Source organism: Populus nigra, chromosome 7 (assembly GCF_951802175.1).
Source record: "Populus nigra chromosome 7, ddPopNigr1.1, whole genome shotgun sequence".
In the NCBI taxonomy this organism is placed as follows: Eukaryota; Viridiplantae; Streptophyta; class Magnoliopsida; order Malpighiales; family Salicaceae; genus Populus; species Populus nigra.
Genome location: NC_084858.1, coordinates 13,607,468 through 13,632,864, shown reverse-complemented (window position 1 = coordinate 13,632,864; position 25,397 = coordinate 13,607,468). Strand labels below are relative to the sequence as shown.

The 25,397-nt window shown below is 32.1% G+C and overlaps 2 protein-coding genes across 2 annotated transcripts; both read right to left on the bottom strand.

Annotated features, from left to right (window-relative positions):
* Positions 1-1,195: 1,195 nt before the first annotated feature.
* LOC133699635 (proline-rich receptor-like protein kinase PERK8) lies at positions 1,196-7,721 on the bottom strand. Its single transcript, XM_062122973.1, has 8 exons — positions 5,948-7,721; positions 4,628-5,038; positions 3,972-4,058; positions 3,444-3,514; positions 3,102-3,184; positions 2,588-2,735; positions 1,799-1,960; positions 1,196-1,704 (listed from the first exon to the last, which is right to left on the bottom strand). The coding sequence occupies exons 1-8, from the start codon at positions 6,948-6,950 to the stop codon at positions 1,495-1,497; spliced, it is 2,175 nt and encodes a 724-aa protein (XP_061978957.1). The 5' UTR covers positions 6,951-7,721; the 3' UTR covers positions 1,196-1,494.
* A 7,171-nt stretch (positions 7,722-14,892) lies between these two features.
* Positions 14,893-17,995, bottom strand: LOC133699513 (glucan endo-1,3-beta-D-glucosidase 1). Its single transcript, XM_062122784.1, has 2 exons — positions 15,541-17,995; positions 14,893-15,121 (listed from the first exon to the last, which is right to left on the bottom strand). Exon 1 carries the CDS (start codon positions 17,820-17,822, stop codon positions 15,609-15,611), a length of 2,214 nt encoding a protein of 737 aa, XP_061978768.1. The 5' UTR covers positions 17,823-17,995; the 3' UTR covers positions 14,893-15,121; positions 15,541-15,608.
* Positions 17,996-25,397: the final 7,402 nt, after the last annotated feature.

Here is a 25,397-nt window from a genome sequence, read left to right as displayed (position 1 = left end):
AATTATGGAGGGTTGAAAATGGCTTCATTGTTCAAATAATGACCGCATACTAGGGGAACGACTTTTCTAACAGGAATTTATATCCTATTAAATGCCAGTGAAGCGTGAACTTCCCTTCACACCATTTAAATTTTGTTTGCTTGTTAGAAAATAATTTTTTAAAAAAAAATTAAAAAAAATAAATTATTTTTTGATATTTAGTAATGTAATAAAAAAAATTAAAAAATATTTTATAGTGTTTGGTTATGTCATAAAAAATAAGCTGAAAAATAACTTATTAATATTTTATTTTTCTCAAATTTATTAAAATAATAAGGAACAAATCTTACAAATTAAAAGTTGAATAAGAATGAAATTGAAAAAAAATATAATTTCATAAATTATCTTAAATAAAATAAATAATAATCAAAATAATAGAGATTAAATTTAAAAAAAAATAAAAAATAAAGAAATTAAAATAATAATAATCAACATTTCATAAATTATTTCAAGTAAAATAAATAACAATCAAAAGAATGAGGACCGAATTTGATAGATAAAAAATTTCAATTAAAAATAATAAAAAAAAAACAAATAGCAATTATAAAAATAATGACCAAAGTTAATATAAAAATTAAATTTTAAGAGATGAAATTAAAAAATAAATATTCAAAACAAAATATATATAGCAATCAAAAGTTTGAGGATCAAATTTGATATAATCAACAAATAGTAACATTTCTAAATTTTTCACAACTTCATTTTCTAGGAAAACACTTTCCTGAAAACCAAGCCAAATTTTTCTTTGACTGAAAGTGTTTTTCGTTAACTAACTTTTCTAATTGCAAACAAACACATAAAAGTTTAAAAAGTAATTTTCTAGAAACCACTTTCTAGAAAATAAACACATCCAAAAAAAAAAATACTTTCCTGGAAAGTAAACCAAATTTTTCTATGATTAAAAAATATTTTTTATTGATCGGAAAGTTTTTTAATAACAAATAAATACAAAAAAAATTGAAAAGTGATTTTTTAAAAAATACTTTTTGGAAACAAACATGCCCTAGTCATTATGTTTCGAGCAAACTGCTGTAGGTCCCAAACTGTGAACAAAAGTTCCTGTCAATAAACAAAAGTAGAGGAACACACAAGGGAAACAGGTTGCGTGCCTGCATGACTCAGCTGGAGTGGAAAGGGGATTTTCACTGCTCTAATATATATAAATACCAATATGGACTCTATAAATGAATTTAAACCATAAAGAATACAGAATGAGGCAGCCATACAGGCTAAATCGTGTTTGTTAACAAGGAAAACAATACTATTAAATGGAAGATATTGTACATGAATAGGCAGTAGCAACTCTAGCTAAAATTGAATGAGATCTCAATCAAGGGTCTCAAAATCCAAGACCGAGTGCTGTCTCTCTTTCCAAATCAGCTGTTACCAAATTCCATGTTATAGAATGGAAATGTAGGATTGACATGAGTTTCCGCACGGCAAAGAATTTGAGGATTAAACAGAATCCCCATGATCTCTACTCCTCCAGCTACTCTGAGTGCGATCAAAAAATTCTGAACTATACTCTTGGCTACCAAATGCCAACCTCTGAAACATTCTGATTTGCGCAGAGTGTTGTCTTGAATCAAATATTTCACTTTGACCAGGTTTCATTCCATTAGATAGATCCGATGACTCATCTAACAAGTCTAAGGCTCTCACCACCTAAAATGGCAAACACAAACAGCAACACTTTTAACTAGGCTTGTCCAATATGGTGAAGGAAAAAGGAAAATATAGAGCACAAATACATGATTACCTGACTCATGCGCGGCCTTTTTACAGCTGAATGACGCACACAAGCTGCAGCTGCCTCAATCATCCGAAACATTTCACTTGGAACATAGTTCTTCTCCAGCCCTGAATCGGCCAATGCTTCAAAGTCTTCATTTTCAATTGCATCGGTAAGCAATGGTCGAGCCTGAAAACAAGTTTGAATTTGGATTATTCAAATAAAAGTTTACCAGGTAGTTAATGTTACAAATGACACTATTCAACAGGTCAAAGGTTTCCATGTCTCATAGATGACAAAACCCTGCCAAGCTGAAACAAAGCACCTATGAACACAACCTGCAGACTTGTAGTAGCTGACGTGCATGATTAACTTATGCTATAAGTTGTCAATATTTTGCACGGTTCTAACACTGCTGGATTAACAGAAATTATGTGCCCTAAAATACATTCTCGAAGCTGGAAGTTAAATTTTTGAAGCATGATGAGTTTGAAAAACTTTGAAGCCAGATTACAGCTCACAGGCAGTTAAAGTTCACATCAATACTTTGAAATTAGACACAGCAAAATTGCAAACATGGTTGAGTATATGAAATTTTGATCTTGTGCCACTGCAGAAATTATGAGGTTGTACAATGCTTTACTAATTAAAAGATGAAATATGACGTTCCAAGAAATTTCAACTACGAAAGAAAGTTCTAGAGAAAGAATTGAACGTCCCCAACATTTTACCAACCAAAAGAAACCATAAAATATCTGTACACCTCGAACATAGAGTATCAAGTAGATAATGAGTTGGAATGGTTATGGAACTTACCCATTCAACGAGACTTTCATCACCCAGTGGCTGAGAGGCATCCACAGGCTTACGGCCTGTAATTAGCTCCAACAGCACAACCCCATAGGAATAAACATCAGATTTTTCAGTCAACTTTCCACTTGTTGCATACTCTGGAGCCATGTACCTGGAAAAACAATGTTCCATTCAAAAGAGTAATTAAAATAAGAAAGTTGGGGCACACATTAACAAGACATCAACATTACAAATTTCACATGTGCTATGCCACTAACAAAATATGTCGTTACAAAATTGTCATCTAAACTCCAAGCATGCACAGCTTACAACCACCCTTTGCTACAAATGAAATCATAAAGGTAAGAGAAAATAACGCTACTCACCATTTAAGTAAAGTTAGCTTCCTTTCACTCAAAAGAAAAAACATTATATTTAGCTCTCTTTTCTTACCAAATTGCTTTCCATGACACTAGCTTTACCATTATAAATAAGCATCACAATAACTGTTAAAGAAATAAGTACTTGGGGCACCTACCCAAAGGTTCCCATCACACGTGTGGATACATGAGTATTTGAATCCAGTTCAAGCGCTATCTTAGCAAGCCCAAAATCTGAAACCTGATAGAAAAAAACTGCTTGATAAAGAGATTGAAATTTGAAGAATCTATCATAGAAACAGAAGAAACAAAAACATGTTACAAGTGCAAAGAAATGGAACATATTACAAGTACAATAATGCGAAGAAGATTGTTTACTTGACAAAGGAATAAAATATTCCATAAGCATTGTGATGGCATAAGTAATTGGCCATAGGGTTACTTTCCCTAGAGTAAAACACGGTTCTTAGTGATATTAGGATTTACAGAAACAGACATACCCGAGCTTCAAAATTTTCATCAAGAAGGATGTTAGATGACTTGATATCCCTGTGAATAATGCGTGGATGGCCTGATACACACCACAAAAGAAATGAGATTAAAATGTTTCAATTTATGTTGCAAACATGCAAATAGAAACAGATGTGAGATAGCGAGGATAACAGAGTGAAGGAGTGGCACATTTATGCAAGTATGAGTGATATGTAACTTGTGTGATGAAGACAGTACATGCTATAATATTTCCTGGTTGAAGCATGGATGTTGTCAATATGTTAATTCTGCTTCTTATTCAAATTACTCAATAAGGTTGTTAGCATATTATCAAATTGTTCTAGAATGCATCTTGGATTTACACTTGATTAACTAACAGGGAAGAACTTATAACTGGCACTTATATGTCAAAATTTGAAAAGGAAAGACAGCCTCCAGTTCCAGGACTCAAATCATTTAAGTCAGTTTTCAATGCAATGTGCTAAAAAAGGTTTGGAAGTATAAATTGTAAAGTCCAAGAAAAACAGGAAAATTACAATCTTCATGCAGATAAGCTATGCCACGAGCTGCACCAGCAGCAACCCTGACCCTTGTTGCCCAATCCATAAATGGTCTGCCTTCACCTGCAAGGATCTATAAGAATTCAGGAAATACAAGACATTGCCAATTTTACAAGGGAGCTATTTGCAGTGTAACTTCAAACATGAAGAATGGTGATGTTGCAAGAACAGAAAAGGAAAAGCCAGAAATAATTAAAATGAAACTTGTACTATCATTGATGGACTATGATAAAGAGAAACAAATTGGCAAATATCAATAGATTGGTAATAGTCCAAGCCAGCAAAAAACATATAAAACCAACTTCTTGTCCATATCTTAATTTAAATGATAAAGCACAGTAATTATACTAGCCTGTTGCAACCAAAACAGCAATATCTCACATAACCGTTTCTGTAAAACCTATTTACAGCTATTATACTTTGATCACCACCAGAATCATAATTCAGCAGCTGATTAAAAAAAAACTTTGAAGGCATAGGACATATTTTAAAAGATTTGCAGTTAAAAAGTCCAACATGAATGGATAAATTAGAAGAAATACGTGTCGTGTCATGTCATATGCGTGAAGATAAAGCATTCATGGAGGACACTAGCAAAAGTGAATTTCTCATATTCTAAACTACAAACTTACCGTGCAAATGGTAATAAAGAGTATCATTGGGAAGGTAGTCATAGACAAGCAGTCTTTGATGCTCAGATATACAGTAACCCACCAATGAAACCAAATGTCGATGATGCACTCTACTAATAATCTCAACCTCTGCTCTGAATTCACGCTCCCCCTGAGAACCACCAATCTTTAATTGTTTTACAGCAACATCTCTTCCATCTACAAGGACACCTTTGTATACACAACCAAACCCACCTTCACCTAGACGATTCTGTGCCGAAAACCCATTTGTGGCTTGGACTAGTTCTTCATATGTGAACCATTGCCTTGAATTATTTACTACACCTGCCTCCGATGGTGAATACATGAAATCACTGCCAGAAGGACTGCCAACCAGGGGAGCTGGAGGATAAGGTTTTAGAAATACTGAATCTGTAAAGCAAAACTTTCATTAATTCCAGTCATGTCTCAATAAGCATTTAAATATTCCTGCTGGACAGCTTAAGAGCATAGCCTCGGAATGTCATTCAATGAGAAAAGAAAATTCGATAATTCAAAAATTTGAAGAAAATAAAGTTGAAAAGGATATTTGACAGACACTCATTGGAAAACAGAAGATAAAAAAAAACGAAATGACATATTATGCTCCAATCTGTAAACTAAATCATCAATAGGATAGGGAAACCAGAAAATGAACTAGTAGATTATTCTGGAGCAAGTGAACGCGCTCCAAAATGACAAGCCAGTCATCAGAAAAAATAAATACATGAGAAGAAACCAAGACCATGAGTGACTATGGTTCAAATATGACGCTGTCTAAATGATCAGAAGAAAAGCAATTGTGAAGCTAATCCAGATGGCTTGGATACGATCCAGCCTCCAGGACTTATTTTACGGCCCCAAAGTACTTTGTGTAGGCCATATAAAGTTTACTTGAGTTGTTAAATTGCTTGATGTCAACAGCATTGATCAACGCATTAGAAGTGCTATCAATCACCAATTAAGTATCTAATATCAATTCATATCTCTAAACAGGGGTACCTATGACAGTAGATTTCTAAAATGCCTTCCAAAGGGATTGTGTTAACAGAGAAGTATCAACTTTTTACACTGATTGACATATATCCTATCACAAGGCTTTACCACTCCAACAAAAAAGATTTTACTTCATTTTAAGATCCAGATTCTGCATCCAGTAACCATGATCCATATTCTCATTTGTAAAACAATTACTAACTCCAAGGGCTTTTAGAAACAACACCATAGCTGCTTCAGCAATGAAAAATTCAGAGAGTCAGTACTGCGAGACCGATTACAATAGAGCAATATTCAATAAATTACCTGAATTTTGCGAGGAGGCAAATGGCGAAGGGATAGTGTAACCAACATTTTCTCCTCGTCTTCTCTTTCGCTTGTGTGCAAACCATACAGCCACAACTAGAAGACTGAGTGCTACAAACCCAGCCACAATGCCTATTGTGACTGCACCTCCATTGTTTAATCCCCCTGGACCAGTGGATGAGGTATTTGTCGAGACATCAGTTCCATTGGTTGCTCTTGCAGTTGGTTTCTCTGTTGGAATAGCAGGAAAGGGTGGGGTAGGACTTCCCGTCACTGATGAATTGACTGGAGGAGCAGGAGGAGATATTGCAGGAGGTGTTGATGAGGTCGAGGGAATTGATGGGGGCGGCGATTGCAATGTGGATATTGGAGGAGGAGGAGAATTTGTTGTAGGTGGAGGACTATCAGATTGAGAACTAGGTGGTGGAGGAGGAACTGTTGGAAGTGCAGGGGGGCTTTCAGGCGGCTTTTCTGTTGGAGGAGGAGGCGAATTAGTGGCAGGGGGTATAGGGTCATTTGCAGGAGGAGGTGGAGAAGGAGAGACAGCTTGAGGGGGAGGTGGGGAGGTTACAGGAGTCGTTGGAGAGGCAGGTGGAGGAGGGGAGGTGCTTATCGGTGGTGGAGGGGGTGGTGCAGTGGTAGAAGCTGGGGGAGGCGCAGTAGGTGGTGATGGAGGGGTTAAAGCTGGAGGGGCTGGTGGTGGAGATGCCGGGGGTGATGGTGGTGGGGCAGATGGTGGAGGTGTTGAGGGAATTATTGGTGATGGTGGTGGTGGAGCTGGAGGGGAAGCAGCGGGTGGTGCTGGTGGTGGGGATTGAGGAGGTGGGGTTGCAGGGTTAGATGGTGTTGAAGGCAATGGAGGGTCAGTGGTCTGATCAGGCTGAGATGTTGAGGGAGGGGGTGAATTGGTGGTGGAATCCGGTGTTGATGGTGGAGACGGTGGTGAAGTGGAGATTGGTATTGGAGAGGGGGGGGAGTCCGGTGAAGGTGTTAGGGAAGCCATGTTTGTATCTAACAATATGCCTAAATCTCTCTTACAAATCCATTTCTAATAACTGAAACCTATATCTCAGACTGCTCATCACACAAACATCAACTGTTAGATACAATACTCCAAAATATACAAAAGACTCGAGCTTTGTCAACTCTTCCACTGCCAAATGCCCAGACTCTTCAGCAAATGACAAAAATACACAAAACCGGATACAAAAATTCAAGCAAAAGTCTTCTTCACTGGGAACACCCAGATCCTCTAAATCCCAGACACAACTCAAAGAACCTAATAAATTTGCAAAAAGCAAGCAAAACCCAGTTCTCAAAGGTCCTCAATGAGCAAACCCCAGATATAAAAAAACTACAAGTCTTGAACAGAAAATGAGATCAACTAGGCCAGTTAGGCTCCAAAACTATTATTTTCTTCCTGTTTTAATGGGCAAATGCAGCATTACCCAGGTCACCCAAACGACAAGAAAGAAGACGCAGAAGAGAAAAGCTAAAGAATGTCTTACCTATCTCTTTCAAAAGCAAGATTTTCTATGGCACTTTTGTTTCTTCCAAGTTGCAAACTTTGAATTCTAGTGGTGTTTTTTTCAGGGCAGTGCTCTCTCTCTCTCTCTCTCTCTCTCTCTCTCTTCTTTTCTTGTAAATGGAGGTGTGTCTGCCCACAAATTATGCATAGAACGTGGGGGCAACTCTAGAAGAGCAGTCGTCTTTCTTCGCTTCACATGCAGTCCGAAGGAATGAAGGATGGATAGATAGAATAGTTTTCATTTTCTTTTTGAATTTAAAGCTAAAAAAAATTCAAAAATTAAAAACAAGAGTTAATTTTTTTTCAAAGAGACGATTTTTTCGCTTAGGTAAATCAACCACAGCGTGTTCTGAAACCTGGACCAGTTACCATCTTAGCTGTTCATAGTAATGGCGGTGATAAACAAAAATAAATAAATAAATATAGCCAGTGTGATTTATAAGGAAAGAAAAAAGAAATTAATATAATTGGACAAGCAAATAAGGCAGATATAATTAAGCAATTATTCAATTATTACAGCAATGTGAATTGTAATAATTGATCCTCGTGTGCATGTCCAAAATAATGCACAAGAACATAGAAGTGGTTACAGTTGGCTTTGAAAACTAAAACAAAATAAAAAATATTACAAGTAGAAGGTAGCATTCAGAACATAGATACCAATGGAGTAATTTAAAAAACAAGTCAGCCCTCAACGCCATATCTTAATAACATGCACAGAACGGTTTGTTTCTAGTTCTTTTGATCTTTCAATTCTTGCCAGATCTCTTTCTCCCTGTCAGAATTCAACAACCTAGCTTGCCAAGTTGTATGAATGTGGGTTTTTCTAATCCAGAATCATATAAACAACTCTTGCAATTATTATAGTTATAAAATCCAAGATGGCTCCTCGGATTGAACCGGGATTTGCCGACCCGACCCTTGGCATTAACCAAATTTTAAAACAAATCAATTTGAAATTGACTTGATTAACCCCTTAAAACCCGGTTAGATTTTAAAAAGAATTTAAATGATATATATATATATATATATAAAAGAAGTTGAAACAAGTTGACTTGAGTTACTGTTTAGCCTTGAGTCGAGTCATGAGGGGTGTTTAGGAATGTGATAGTGATTATTTTTTAAAGTTTTTTTTCTTGAAAATACATTAAAATAATATTTTATTATTTTTTAAAAATCATTTTTGACATCAACACATTAAAACAATCTAAAAACAATAAAAATATTATTTTAAAGTAAGTAAAAAATATATATTTCAAAAATAAATATTTTTAAAACACAAAAACCAACTTCTTAATGAAAAAACCAAATTTAATAACTTTGCTAGCTAGATAAAGTGTGTGATTATCTTGATCTTGGTAGTTTTTGTCTTTTGATGTTTGCTTATGGTGGTGTCTTCAAAACTAAGATTTGTAAGTTGGTGAGCTAATAATAAAAGCTTTGCCTTCTGGATTTATTTTATTTTTTGTTCTTGCTTGGAGTTTCAAGCCAAGATAGGCCAGGCTCATGTTCCCCACCTCAGCAAAGAAAATTTGTAAAATTGGAGTGTGTGTGTGTGTGTTTGGGTTTTTTTTTTTTTGTGGTATTTAAAAAAATGTAAATATATGTGAACAAAACATCACTTTACTTGAAAATAGATTTGTTTTTCATATTACTGTATAAGATTTGAATTTTAAAAATGTTTAAAAAAAGAATTTTCCTGTAAATAATTAATTTAAATGTAAAATATCTATTTAACACTTTACTTGAAAAAGCCTGATATTTATTTGCAAAAATGACTCAAGAGCACGTAAAAGTTAAAATTAGAAAATATCAACTTTATAAGGGAAAATCAAGAATTTAATTTCTTTGTTTTATACAAAGTTTATAGTAATTTAAATCAATTTTTTCATCAATTTATTAGTATGATTATGACATATCCTCGAATAATAATAAAATTTATTATATAACAAAACACTAAAAAATCAATGATATTTTAAAATATCTTACATTAGATTTTAAAAAAAAATAAATCATATTTTTTTTGTTATCATTCAATTTTAATTTTTTTTTTGTGAAGTTAAGTTAAGAATTTTTAAAATTTAAAATTCCCCACAATATTATATTATTTTCTTATATTTAAAATAATTTTAATCTGACCTGCAATGTAATTTTACATATTTGGACATCCAAGTTACACTGTTTTACACTGAGCGTTTTTTTTTGCTCTCTCCACTTTGATCTATGCCTTATCGCGTGCCTGTGCCTTGGCGTGCGCGCGTGTTTTTGAGCCCCTGTACTCCATTGGATGCGGAAAAACAAATTATATATACATGTATTTCTAACGTATTCTCATAAAAAATATAAATATAAATAAATATATATAATCAAATATATCAAGAATTATTTGTCAAAAAAAATAAAGTCATTGATTATAAATAAAGATGAAAATAAAAAGAAATTAAAAGTCATATGTAGATCAAGATATTTGACTTTGCGAGTCTTTGACCCAATTGTGTTAAATGACTTTATTTATTAAAATTATTTTTTATTTAATTAAAAAATAACAGAAATAGACACACATATAATTAATTGAATAAAATAAAAAGAAAAAATATTATGTAAAATTATATTTATTAGAAATATTATCCAAAAATAGATATTTTTTAATTTATATAAAACATAAAAAAAATTATAGATGTATTAGAAAAATCTTTTTAAAAATTAAATCATACAAAATAACCAAAAAATAACCACCACATAAAAGAGGCTATATATATATAAAAAAGAGGTATTAATTTAAATATAAATAAAAAAAATATTTCAAAAAAAATACATATAAAAAAAGTATCAATGAAAAAATCAAATTTTAAAAAAAAAACAAAGAAGAAGAGGAAACGACTAGATATTAAAACTAGATATTTAAAAAAAAAACTTAATGCTCCTGATCAATGATCTATTAAGATTAAATATTAATTAGAACTCTTGAGACGAATGTATATTATGTTCATTTTTTTATGAAAAAAAAACAGTTTTTCTCATAAATTGAGGCATAAAAGACATATGAAACTAATATACAGGTGCTTGTTAAATGACATATACATTGAACTGACCTGTAAGAGAATTCCTTATAGAGAAATCATTTATATTCATGGAAAGACTCATGTAATAGTTGTGTAAGTGACCATTAAACTTTATATCACCAAATTATCTTATATAGGAAGTGTTAAGTTTTGATCCTAATACATTGTTCTAAATCAAGAGTAACAAATTAGTAGAGCCTCTCTAAACTAAGAAAAGGGATTAGCTCCACTAAGCCTTCCTACCTATATTCAAGTCAGTATATTGAGTATAACATAAACAACATTCATCATAATAATGTATTGATTGTGAAATTTTTAGCTAATATAGAATGAATTTTGAAAAGAATTTTAAAATCATATTCAAATAATCAATGACTACACTGTTGAAAACTATAATGATTTAACAAATGAAACATACACCATGTTATAATATTTAAATCAAAACACTCTTGATGAGGGAATAATAATTATAATGAAAAACTGGTCACTAAAAGGTTAAGTCAAATCACATATGACTTTTTTAATATTTGAAGGATCATGACAGGTTATTAGACATTATATTTGATATTCAAATATAAATTAATCAATTATTGAATTGATAATTATTGAATTTATTTAATCTTATTTTATAAACAGAATGATTATTCAAATGAGACTTGATTGTGAATAAATTTTAAAAATTAAGGACTAGAACATAACTATATAGGAGATTGCAATTCTAGATCTAGAAATAATCAAGTAAGGATTTGATAGAATAAATTTTTAAAATTAACCTAAAAGAATATTTGTTATATTATTTAAGGGCAAATTGATATTTAACCATTTATATGATATTTAGATTTTCTTATAAATAAAATGGTATGCCTTTTATTTCTCATGAGAAAGTGAGAAGAGTATAATACAAAAACATCTAAAACACAAAAAGAAAAAAGCTATTATTCTAAGGTATAACAATCATTCTCTCCTAAAAGGTTTTTGAAAGATTTTTCACTGATAATTCGTATGAATTACTATTAGAAATTAGATACTTAAATGATTTATGGTTTGCGGCAACCTAATTTTAAAACAAGTTTTTAAAGCAAAAAATAACATATGATCTTTAGGTAATCTTCATATAAACCTTAAATAACTCTAAATTTATCTAACAAAATCCTTAAAACTCCTAAAAAAATTTAAATTTACTATATTCACTACATTTATATATTTCAATAAACTCAACATTATGTTCATTGACACCCTTGCTAATACTATGGTAGTCACCGCTTGATACACCAAGTCAAAATCCACCCAAACAAAAATTACAAGAGATGTGGGAGATTGTCATTGGGGTTTAGTAGTGTCGACTGAGATTCATCTAAGATCCATGTCAAACTTCTCAATTCTCAAACAAAACAATTGGGTTTTTTCCCTTATTAAATGAGGAATAGTATATAGTGTAATAGAACAATATTTCATTTAATTTATAGGATAATTTAATATTTGAATTTGATAAACTAGCAATAATTCTCGATCTTTGCTTGAATGGTTGTTAGGCATCTAAAACCCAATCAATGAACATGGAAATCAACCCCATTTGCTGCTGGCTACAAGGACATTTTAGATTATCCTATTGTACTAAAATAATGAGAAACTTCATAGGGTTTTATGTTTGTATATGAACTGTGAAGCTATTTAAAAAAAAATTAACTTTTTTTCTTTTCAATTACATTTTTTATAGATTTTTTTTCTTTTCTAGTTTCGTAACTATTTTTCTCTTTCAATTATATTTTTATCTAACCTAATTAGATAAAATTAGGTTTACAATAATAGTAAAGTTGCCAAATTATATATTAAAAGACTAAAAAATAAAATACAAAGAAAATATATCACTAACTCAAAAATCACAAAATATTCATTTTGATACAAAAGTTTGCTATGTTTATTTTGAGTCCATAGCCAAGTTTAGCATCAAAGAATTCCATTCAGTTTGATGATTGTGACTTTTTTCTCTAAACATGGTGAAATAGGTAAATTTGGTTCGATTTTAATTTTTAGAATTCAATTGATTTTTATTTTATTGAGATATTTTGGGTTGTTAGGTAGTTTATATTGTTTTTATAGTATATGAAAATAAATTGAAAAATAGATTTCCAACACAAAAAACAAAACTTAATTTTACAGCCATCATAATGGTGGTCAGATTTTGGATTGTTCACAAGTGGACAATGCACTGCTTATTTATTTATTTAATAAGGGATGTCCCTTAAAAATAATAAAAAATGCTCATACAAGTGGGTCTGCTTTAAGTCCACACTCCTAGGTTTTTTCTTAAGGCCTAGACATGTTAGGATACCTGAGACTCGCGCTTGGTCTGACCTTTTTTTTTATATTGATTTGTTGTTGGTTTTTTTTTTAATTTTATTATTTGATATTTGATTGATTTTGAATTGATTTTCATATTTTTTTATCAAATAATTAAAGAGAAAAATGTTATTAAACCCAATTGATTTCATAATCTGGATAACGAGTTTGATAGTTAACTTGAGGTTATCGAAGTTGATCTAAGATATAAATGTTTTAAAAGGATCTCATATTGATTTTTTAAAAGTTAAACCATTTTATTTTATTTTATTGTTTTATCCTTTGATTTTTGTTTAAGTTATTTGTGTTAATTTTAATAAGTCAAAGTTATTAAAATTTAATTTGTTGGACTGTTTTATGAAAATACTAAAAATTTCCTTACAATCAGGATATTATTTATTTTACATTCAATTTGGTTTTGGTTTTTGATCTGTAAACGTAATAACTAATTAATTTATTGGGTCGCTACATGGACATTTCAGAAATCAACACCATTTTTCTTTTCTTTTTTTCATGTTTTTCACAAATAATTAATTTATTTTTCATACACCCTCACACAAAATGATTATTTTTTTCATGATTTTGACTCTTTTTTTTTCAAAATTAGAATGAAAAATAATAGTTGAGGTAAAAAATAATGATTCTTCTTGCAAACTCATAAAAAATAGTAATTAATTGCTAAAAGCATGACTTTCTTCAAAGAATAATAATGATTCTTCTATGTTTTTTTTATTATTTAGAATTATGTTGATGCAAAATAATAATAACACAAATTAAAAATCAAATTGAGAGTAATGAGTGTTTTTAATTAATAGTCATGGGTTTAATCATTAAATATTTAGAAAAACATATATTCAATTAAAAAAATTTCACAATTAATGTTGATTTATTTAACTTAAAGTTTTAAAATTAATTAAAATTAAACATATTTTATAAATTTATCTACGACAACATCTATGCTAGTCACAAAATAAAAACCAGCCGAAAGTTGAAAGTCAATTTATAATAAACTTTTTAAAAATAATTCTTTTTAAAATGTTACTAAATACTGAATTATACAAAAAGCACACTGCTAGGAAAGTGAACAAGAATATATCACATTTGGTTCAATCCACTAAACATGAAAACTTTTTGCCAAACCTTGTTTGAGTTCAAAAATATCAGACATCCTCAAGCCAGAAGATATCCGATATATGTCATCAACCCACGAAGGCAAGCCAGAAGATATCCGATATATGTCATCAACCCACGAAGTCAATGACAAATTCAATTGTAAAACAAGAAAATTGATGTAAACTTAGTTTTTTTTCAACAATTTCGCTTCCTTGTTTGTGCTAATTGCGAAGCCAGGTTCCCACTCTTCCTTCCCCTTGCTGACACTAGGAGAAGGACACGATCCCTTCAATGAATAGAACTTGAACACGGTTTTAAGAGATTAATATACCAAATAACACGGCAATGGAATTTTTGAAAATGTCAATTTCAATTTGGATTTTGAGAAAGTAACTTGGTTTCTACAAACATGTGGATTCAAGGTGATCCCAGCTCATCACTCCTGCAATATCTTGTTTCAAAGGCAACCCTGCAAGCTAACATTTGCGTGAACATGGACCAGGACATGCATTACTTCCTGCACAGTTATGCATGCGTGTGTGTTTGTGCAACCATCTTCCCAGTTTAATCCAGAAACTTGTTCACAACTTTGCGGGGAATAAAAGATTCCAGATGACAACAAGCAAACAGGTAAAGTGTCCGAAAAAAAGAAGATAAGAGATAAAAGATGAAGACTGCATTGTAGATACTGCAGTGGATTCGAGTATTTTTAGCAATCTGAATAGTAGAAAATAAAAGTTCGAGTATAAGCATGCCTGGACAAGCCTAAAGGTTATATATCACTTGGTAGATCAGGACAGTGATTAAGAAGTTTCCAAAGCCAACAACTCCGTGTATCAAGATCAAGCTAAAAATGGCAGTGGAATGGGTGCAAGTTTGCATGATTTGGCAGAACAAAGGAATAAGGAAGCTAAAGGAGACCAATTGCGTTACTTAAAATGATTGTTCATCACATGTAACTGATTGATATACTGGCAAAAAAGCTTAATGAAATGCTTAAATCACTGAAACAAAAACTAGTATAGTAATCATCAACTAGTAGCATCTAGGTTATATCTTGGACACGATTCTGACAAGCAAATATGAAAGAACAAGTGCAATGCCAAAGCATGCAAATGGTTACACTCTCACCTGAAAAAAGGAAAGCAGAAAAAAAAAGAAAAATAAGTATGCCACGGCCTGCCATTAACAAGTGCAGTTAAAATAACTTCGGTCATGGCAAAACATTCAATGGCCTCAAAATTCTTCAGTCGTTCTAGTTCTCTAAAAATTTCAGTAGAAGAAAAAAGTGTTGAGTATAATTAAGTTAATTAAAGTCATCAACTCATATAGCATTTGAATGATATAACAAATATTAAACCATGGACTCCATGATATCAGACAAGAAGATCACATGAAAGTCTTTGGAAGCAGGAGATCTGCTAACAAGAAGCTCAATATTATCAGATTGAAAGAAATGTATCATCTATTTCAACCTTTGTATTTGTATAGATTAATAAAAAAAACACAGAAAGCAATCATAAACAAGATTGGCCCTATAAGGAAATCACCTCAGATACTCTCATTGTTGACTCCAATCTTCCCTTCATATCCGCACAACAGGTATAAGGAAACAAATTCAGTGACAATAGTAACCAAACCAGCTGAATTTCCCACCTCCTTCCCACCCCCCTTCCTCTTCATCACCTCTGCTGTGAATCCACCATAACAGATTAGTAAGTGTGTTGCCATCGTCATGATCTTTCAAGTTCTTAATCTTCTCCAAAGCAATTTCTTTGTCATAAATGCCTTCCAAGGCATAAACAAATCCTTTCCATCCTTCTCCAACTCCTTCTCTCCCCAAAGCTGGTAATGTCCAATTCACTAGCTTTCTTACAAATCCAACATCAGAGAATAAAACTTCGCTAATAGGCAACAAGGGCAGCAACTGAATGCCGAGCCTACACTCTTTCCATGCAGGAGGAGCAAACCAGAGCCCGCTATCCCTCTTGCTAGCCCACAAAACACCCACCAACCTGTTCTCTCCAGTGAAATCTTCCGTGTACAGCTTATCGCCCTCTTTTACATGCCACCATGTTTGTGCTGCGTGAATCTCCAACGCAGCAAGCATTGATCCCGTGGCAACAAGATGAGTGTCTCCATATGCTAAACCCATTAAAGCCGCTGAATAGTATGCATTCACTGCCTCACTTGTACTCTCTTGGTTCCGCCCATCGGCAAATTCAGTTAGCCCTCCAGCCCAAGAATGCAATTTATACAAATCAAAGCACCTCAAGCGCGTATAATTTGAATTTGATCGCCTTCCCAAGTTCATAAAATCAGCCATAAGTGAATAAGCTTGTGACCTGTACTTCCTACCCCATGCTGGATCAACTTTTGCAAGAACAGCAATGCCATACAGAAAGTACCCCAAATGATAGTGATGGTCATTATAAATCCCAAACCCAAAATCAGCACCCGAATCTGTTAGCCCTTGTTTGGTGACAATCCCACCCCATTTATCATCATGTAAGAAACCATTCCCACCAAAAGTCCCTTCCAACCATGGATCAATTGTTTCCTTCAAGAACTTTCTTATAGTTGGAATCACATCAAGAAAATTCACCTCCTCAGCTATCAAAGCCAACCTTGCTGCTCTTGCAATCAGTTTACCATAAAAATAAGATGATGTTGTTGTTATAGCTGATGAATCTAAGCCCTCAACATCCTTAACAAGTGCATCAACAATTTCACCATAAGATTCCTCTTTGATACCCTTAATTGAGTGCCAAGTTACTGAAACAGGATCAGTTTTCAACACCCAAGAATCCCCAACAACACCAACAAGTTCACCATCAATACTATTATACTTGAAATCATCTAAAACAGTAACATCAGAATCCTTACTAGATAAAAGCCTTAAATGCAAAGGATGTGCAAGCATAAGCAAATCACCCCAACCTTTCTTTTCCCATCTATACTCTAAACAAAATGGTTTAGTGAAAGATGCATCACCTGATATGGGATAGCAAGAACTGAACCTATCAAGAATTGCTTCATATTTAGGATCAGAATCCGGCAATACAGCAATCCTTATAATCCCTGAAAACCCTTCAGAAGTGATAGAAGAAAGATCGTGACTCAAATTTATAGGAGAAGATGAATATATGAGCCATGTTTGGTTGTTGTTGAGCTTGACAGTGTACTTGGTGAGCGAATTACTTGAAGAGAATGAGAGAATGGCGTGGATCGTTGAAATGGTAATTTCAGTATTGCCAGTGATCAAACAAGTCAAGAAAGGGCTTCCTCTAACAAGAAAAAACCGAAAATTCGAAGAGGGCATATCCAAAGTGACGCTAAGATCACTATAAGACGAGATAACATGGCTTTTTCCTGGATTCGGGTCAGTTTTATTTGTTGCGGAGATGGTTAAATCAACGACAAAAACCTGGTAAATGAAAGAAGAGTTGTGAGACTGAGATGGGTAGGAAACAGAAAGGGAAGAAAGAGAGGATTTTATGAGATATGGATGGATATATTCAGGTTGATCACCATTTTTAAGAGTAAAGTTTTGAAAGAAAGAGTTGGTGGGCAATGGAGAGGAGAGGAGAGAAGGAGAGAGGAAAAGGGATGGATCAGGGAGGACCGTGGATTGAGCTTTAGGGAAGAGAAATGGAAAATTTGGTGGCTTGTGCTGAGAATGCTGAGGCATGGTTGGAGTTTGCGGAGGAGAAGGAGATTGTGGAGGTGGAGATGGACTTGGGGTAGGAGGTTTATAAGGCATTCGCTTGCGAGGTTTTCTGAAGGACTTGCGTATTGAGGTGAGGACTCGCCTCTTCAGTTTTTTCAACATCTTCTTGGAAGTGGGGCCTTTGGCAATTTATCGAAGTTGCCCAGAGGAGATGGATGGATGGATAGATTTGATTTAATTAGTTGGGATTTGATAAGACAGACAAAAGGGGGATTGACTTCGGTTGTTTGTCTTTTAGTTATGAGAGTTTTGCCTTAACATAGGTGCATTGTACGCTGGCGTGGGACATATGAGAGGTTTTATAGAGGAGGAGGAGGAGGAGGAGGAGGAGGAGGAGGAGGAGGAGGATGAATTGGAAGTGAAGTTGGAGGGGTCAAGGTATGCAAGGATTGCAAGGCATTGAAAGATATACGTTAACGGTTGTTTTTTAAAGTGTTTTATGTTTGAAGATATATTAAAATAATATTTTATTTTTTTAAAAAAATATATTTTTAACATCAGCAAATCAATATAAATACACATAAAAAATTAAATTTAAAATACAAAAAAATAAAACAAATTAAATTTTTTTAAAATATTTTTAAAACACAAAAAAACAACAAACGTCAAACTTCTCGGGGTGAAATTGAAAGAGTAAAGGAAGGGATAAGGAATTTGGGGCTTTGGAAAGCTTAAGAAGAGAGGAAGTCACATGAATAGGGAGTTTTGGATTAATGTAATGAACGCAATTCTAAACTCTAAATTGAAGTTATCATTGAGGTTTTTTAATTTCCCAATTGCAAGGAGGAAGTTTCCTTTAGTGGAAATTATGTGGCTTCCAAGTTTCCCCTTATTAATCACCGAATTCCAAGTACAACAATGATGATTTCTCAAAGGCAGTATCATCTTCATTATTATTTTTAATAAAATCCAAACTAAGAAATCAAACCTTCTAAATAGTAAAAAAAAATTAATTTTTAAAGTATTTTTTATTTAAAAATATATTAATGTAATATTTTTTATTTTTAAAAAATTATTTTTAATATTAACACATTAAAAAACATCGAAAACATAAAAAATCAATTTTAAATTAAAAAATTAAATTTTTTTTAAAATATAATTTCAACTTTGTTACCAAACATACCATAAATGATTTCAAGAACACTTTTTCACATCAATAATAAATTTAAGAAAATAAATTCTTTATAATACTAAATTTAATATTTGAATTAAAAATAAATATGTAAATATAAAAGCAAACCTTATTCACCTTTAAACTTATTGTCTGCGGTGATTATACAAGTGGTTATAAGAGGTTGTTTGGTAATGAGATTGCGTTTGTATTTTAAACAAAACGCAGATGCAACATGTTTAATAAAAAAAAAGTTTACTGTTTATGGGCCCCACAGTCTTTTTACGTTTGAAATGTTGGAGAAAGAAAAGCAACAAAATGCTGCTTCCTGCACACTATTCATGCTAATTAATTAGCATGAATAGTGTAGCCAGCTCAACTGTTCCGGTTCAAAGCTCAAAATGCTTTGAACCGGATCCGAACAAATAAAATAAAAAATAAAAATTATTTTTTAATTTTTAATTGTGTTTTATTCGAAAAATTAATGTTTAACATTATTCAATGACACTACATAAATTAGACAGAAATCGCTTGATGACGTAGCATTTGCAGAATTTGATCGCAATCCCAATTTTGTTCCTGATTATATTTTACCTGATGTTATTGCGCGCTTAATTCACTCGGACTGTTCACGTGAATAGAGTTTTTTTTTTCAAAAAACCAGTGCAGTTAATTGATTTCACTCGCACTGTTCACGTGAACGTGAATAATATTTTTTTTGTTTTTTAAAAAAATTAGTTTAAGGTGATTTAAATTAAATCGTATTGTAATCTCAATTTTATTCCTGATAGTATTTTATCTAATTTTATTGCACGCTCAAAAAATTATGAAAATTATAGTTCTTGTCGGATGAATTTTGTATGTAATGGAATTGTAGATAGTTTAATTGAACAATAAAATTTTTTATATATATAAAGTATGATTTATTTCATGATGTAATAGCAATAGTTAAATTCACAATATTTAAAGTAAAAACCATAAATATTAATATATATATATATATATATATATATATATATATATATTTTAAAATTATTTTATAACCTTAATTTCAAAGGCATTCTTAATCAAACACATTAAACTATTTTTTGTTCAATCTCAATTTCAATCATAATTTTAACCAAATATATATTTTTTTCAAACTAATTTTAATTAAAAATATTTTTTATAAAACAGCTTTTTTTCAAACTATAACCATAACAGCTACTGCAATATTAAATACACGTAAATAATAGTGTTTGGTGAGGCTATAGCCTATAAACTAGCAGGTAGCTTCGTCGAGGAAAGAAATCCTAATTCATAAGCTTGCAAAATGGGGATGATGATAAGTCAGTTAATAACTAAATATTATTTTTTATTTAAAAAATATTTTTAATATTAGTATATTAAAACAATAATATCAAAAAACTAGTTTGAAAACAAAAAAAAAAAAGATTCAAGATTTTTTTAGCAATATTATTTGATATGGATGTAATTATATGCAACCAATAATTTATTTTAATAGTATGAAACATGATTGTAACAGTAAATTAATTCTCAATGATAAAAGGGTTATTATATATAAGTTCAGTTTTGTTTTTATGTTTTAAAAATGTTTTTAAAAAGAATTAAATTTTTTTATTTTTTTTATTTTAAATTAATATTTTTTTAATGTTTTTCTATTATTTTGATGTGTTGATGTTAAAAATAATTTTTTTTAAAATAAAAAAAATATTATTTTAATATATTTTTAAATAAAAAATATTTTTAAAAACAATTAGAATTATTTTTCCATGATAATAACACTATCTGACTAGATTAATTGTCGGCGTGAAGAATCTTCACGGGCAACTTTAGGCCATGTGAAGTAAATATGCTTCCTTGTAAAAGTGAATATGCTGGAGATAAAAGTGAAGTAAATAGATGTCAAAAGTAGCTGGAGATGCAATATGCTTCCTTGTAATGGAAATAACATCCATGGAATTTGGAAAAGACGAGATTGCCAGGAAATGACAACGAAGGTTGCAGCCAAGCTCAGGAAATGACAGTATTGTTTGCGAATTATACCCAAAATTGGAGAGGTAGCATTTATCTTCTTGCTGTAGAAATCCAAATCCAACTCATGAATAGAAAAATTGCTAGTTTTCCTGTGTTGTAGGCAGGCATGTGCATCAACTTTAATGTCCATTTTTTTTTTTTTATTTTAATATGGATGTTCGGGCTAATTTACACGCACCTCAACTAATCTCATGGGCCCTGAAGTTAACGACCATGTAAGCCTCCAGTGGCCATCATATGAGCAATCATAGAGCTCGAACCTCAGACCACAGAGAAAACAAACCTCTTGATCCCAAACTCTTACCACTAGGCCACCACCTAGATGGTTACTTTAATGTCCATTTTGTAGAGAGCAAAGACAACATTGGGGGGTCAAGTTAGAAATATTACGGGGTTTAGGGGATACTATGGAAATATTTTGAAAACTTTGGGAGGCCTTGTAATAATTTTTAAGGGATTGATGCAAAAACAGACTTGAAAATAAGGACTAAATTGATTTTCTAAAATTGTTGAAGGGCATGTCGACCTTCTCATACATAGTATGCCGACACGCAACATCTTGAAAAATTCCATGTCTTTCTCAAGCTGGCTCTATTGAAGAATTCCATGTTCCACTTGAAATGCTCTCGCTTGGCTGGATTGAGAATAGATCTTCTTCAAGAATCAAAAGCCTTTTTGCAGCATATAAGCTCACAGCTGTTTCTTGATTCACAGGGTTAAGCAGCCATGTTATTCTTAAATAAGATATTTTATTTTATTTTATTTATTAAGAATAGAATAATAATTTCATTTTAATCTATATATAATCTATTTATATATAAATTAAGTTAAGCACTTTAGAATAAACAGATTAATAAGAATTCCAGCCTCCTCCTCTTTTATATTTGTGTTTAGTTTATGTTAATCTGAATTAATTTAACATGGTATCATAGCTGATTTTATAAAATAAAACTTAATTCCAAATATAAATTTTTTGAGTGATATTTTATCTTCAATTTCTGAAAAATTTGATATTTTATCTTTCCTTCAGTTTATACAATTTAATATTTGCGTCTAGTTTCTGTAATTATTTTGGTATTTCATATTCTCTTTCTTTTCTTTTCTTTTCTTTTCTTCCTGTTAATTACAGGGAGGTTACTTCATCATTTTCCAGTTGTATACAAACAATTTATGCAATATTAATCTATTTAGTTAGAAAAATTGTATCATATTATATGTACATTGAAAAAATTATCGTAATTTCTTTTTAATTAACAAGAGTACATGTATAGAATGGGCTTGGCAATTCCATGGAGTAGAGACCTGACACAAAAATTAAAGCCTTACCATAATTAAAGGATGGACTACATGTATAGAATGGGCATGGCAATGGAAAGACCTGCAAAACAAGACCATTTTATAGGGGAAATTTGATGTTTAAGTTAACAATGATAAGGCAGGAAAAGAGTTTAGAAGACTGTTGTGTGTCTTACAAAGCTTAATGAAGAAGATACAATTTTTTTTTTTTTTTTTTTGATTTACGTGGGGTGTCCGGGCCAGCTTACGCGCACCACGACTATTCCCCACGGCCCGCTGGACATCCTGCAAGCCCAGGAGCATGTAAGGCACCGCGGGGGTGACAGGCGTACACATAGAGGGTCGAACCCGGGACGGGGGCGGAACAAGTCACACGAATTGACCACAGCAGCTAAACCCTCAAGTGCGGGTACACTCGAGGACTCGAACTCAGGACGCATAGGCAGGGCGAAGCCTGCCATGGCCACTGAGCTGCAAGCCTCGTGTACAATTTTATTTTTTATTATTACGAAGGAGATGACTTTTTACTTAAAGAGTCAATATTATTATGTATATACCTTTAACCGTGTTTATATAATGATTAAAGGTTTACGTTAGCCTATTATTTAGATTTTAATTTGTTTGAGAGTATAATTTCGGTTATTTTTTAAAATATTTTTTATTTATAAATGTATCAAAATAATATATATTTTTTATTTTTAAAAATTATTTTTAGCATTAGCACATCAAAATGATCTAAAAATATCAAAAAATATTAATTTGAAATAAAGAAAAAAATAAAAAAAATTTAAAGCACTTTTAAAAAACATAAACAAACATGCAATGTCTAAACAAAATTTGATTATGTCATAATCTGTTAATAGAGCAGCATTTGAACATGCCATGCAAGAACATAAGAAGAGTCGAGACTCGAGTAATGCAGTTCTTGGTGAAATCAAGCCCAGATCGATCCGTGTCAACATTATAAATTGTCAAGCAATACTTGATCTACATGCGGTGATTGTTTCTAAGCTTCTTCACCATTAATGTTTAGTTTAATTTTCACAAGCTGGATACATGATTCAAGATCAACAACGCACTAGCTAGGAAGGTGATCGAGAAGGGGTGTAGACACTAGACATGGATGTTATTGACAATATTGTTGAGTATTTGCCTTGTCCATGCATGCATCTAGTTTGATTGCCCTTTTAGTTTCTAGTGAAACTTGGGATTTGTGGTGTCGTCGTCTCAGTCACCCGTATCCTAATCATAGATCATGTTTGATGTTAAAATTTATTTTTTCCATTAAACAAAATCTCTTTTCCATCAACATACATGAATTGTCAAAGCTGTGCTTTCTTGAAAGTTTCACAATTTATACTTCATCTTTTGACTCGGTACATGGAGATGTTTGAGGTCCATCGCTTGTAGTATCTCGCATGGGTTATCAATACTTCATCCTTTTCATTAGATATACATGGATATATGTTATGTGTGCTAAGCCAGATGTCTCTTAAATTGTGAAATCCTTTATGAACATGATTGAGACACAATTTAGTATGCCGCATTAAACTTTTTCGATCAGATTCAGGGGGGACCGAGAGTACTATTGCAATTCTAGTTTACAAACTTTAATTTTCAGTCAGATTCTATGCTGCTAGAGCTAATTGCGACCAAGAAACCCAGCCTAAATGCTTCAACTAAGAAAGAAATCACTATAATGGCCATAAAACTAGCAGCCAATAACGACAATAAACCAGTTGCATCCGCAGAACCGCGGCTGCCTTTGATAGCTGTTAGTAACCCATGTTACTAGGTCCTCATTCTACTTTAAACCCATTGTAGCTAGCTTGTTATGTCTCTCAAATACCAAAAAGCTTTAGCTGACAATTCCAAGAAACAAGCACCACAGTCTATATTGGGACTGCATTAGGACGACGCATTATAATATTACACATTCCTTTTGTATAGATAGAAACACATCATTCACAGCGACAAGATCTTCAATCGGTATAAATAATTTTTCTGGTTGTGATGATTTGATATAATGCACAAGCAAGTAAGGTAGTTGATTGTCACTTGAGGCTTACTTAGTCGTTAACTTCAGGGCCCATAGGGATTAGTCGAGGTATGCGCAAGCTGGTCCGGACACCCCACATGAATAAAAAAATCCATCAATTTAATAAGAACATGTTTATAACATAACATAACAATAACAAAGTAAATAGCAAAAACCAGGTTGGTCAAAACTAAGACATCACGAACAAAGACAAACAAATATTTGATGAGGAAAACCACAACAAATGTTAATCAATTATGAGACATAAGTAATGTTCAACCACCAGATTTTAATCGCAATGGAAATACCCCTCCATGTTAATTACACTTCGTTTGAAGCTGCTGTATGGCCAAGTTGGGGTCTCTGTTACTGTCAGATAGCAGTTCAGGATAGGGTTTTCTTCTTCTTTTTTTTTTTCTTGAAAAGCAAAGATAGTTCATGTCAGCTTGGATAGAGATGAGCAACATGAATATGATGGTTGAACTGTTAGGAAAATTTAGGATGGAAACAAATATGGAGTTGGCTTAGAGGCGTGAAAATACTATCTTTAAGGTGTTTATTTCTCCCACACAGAGACAACACCTTTAGGATACAACTAAGCCCTCTAAACCTCTAAAAGAATGAGAAGATAAGACCAAGAAAAGAATATGTTTTTTTGTTGTTATTTCTTTTCTGTATAGTAACATGCTTTTATAGACTTCAAACATAACAATGAAATAATATGACTGTTCATCAAACAATATGACTATTGATGAATCACTATGGTTGTTCATCAAATAATATGATTGTTGATGAAATAATATGATTGTTCATCAAATAATATGACTATTCATGAAACAGTATAACTGTTCATATTAAGTTCCAAGTTCTAAATGCTATCTTTTGATATTATAAATATCCATATAATAACATTAGGAAGCCAAATAGGAGAGTTTGTCCACCATGACTTAATTTACTACATAATAGAAACCCACACTTAGAAACATTAGGGGGGTGTTTCTTTTCAATGTGGGATAAACATCTTTTCTTTATTTATTTATAAACTACACCAACAATCCCCCACTAGTTTGTAATGAAGGTCTTTTCACTTGATAGAATTATGCTTACAAGAAAGTATTTTGCAATTTAAACCTTCAATTAGTGTTAAAACTTAAATCCTACTAAAGGTATTGGTGTCCGCAGATTAAACCAAAAC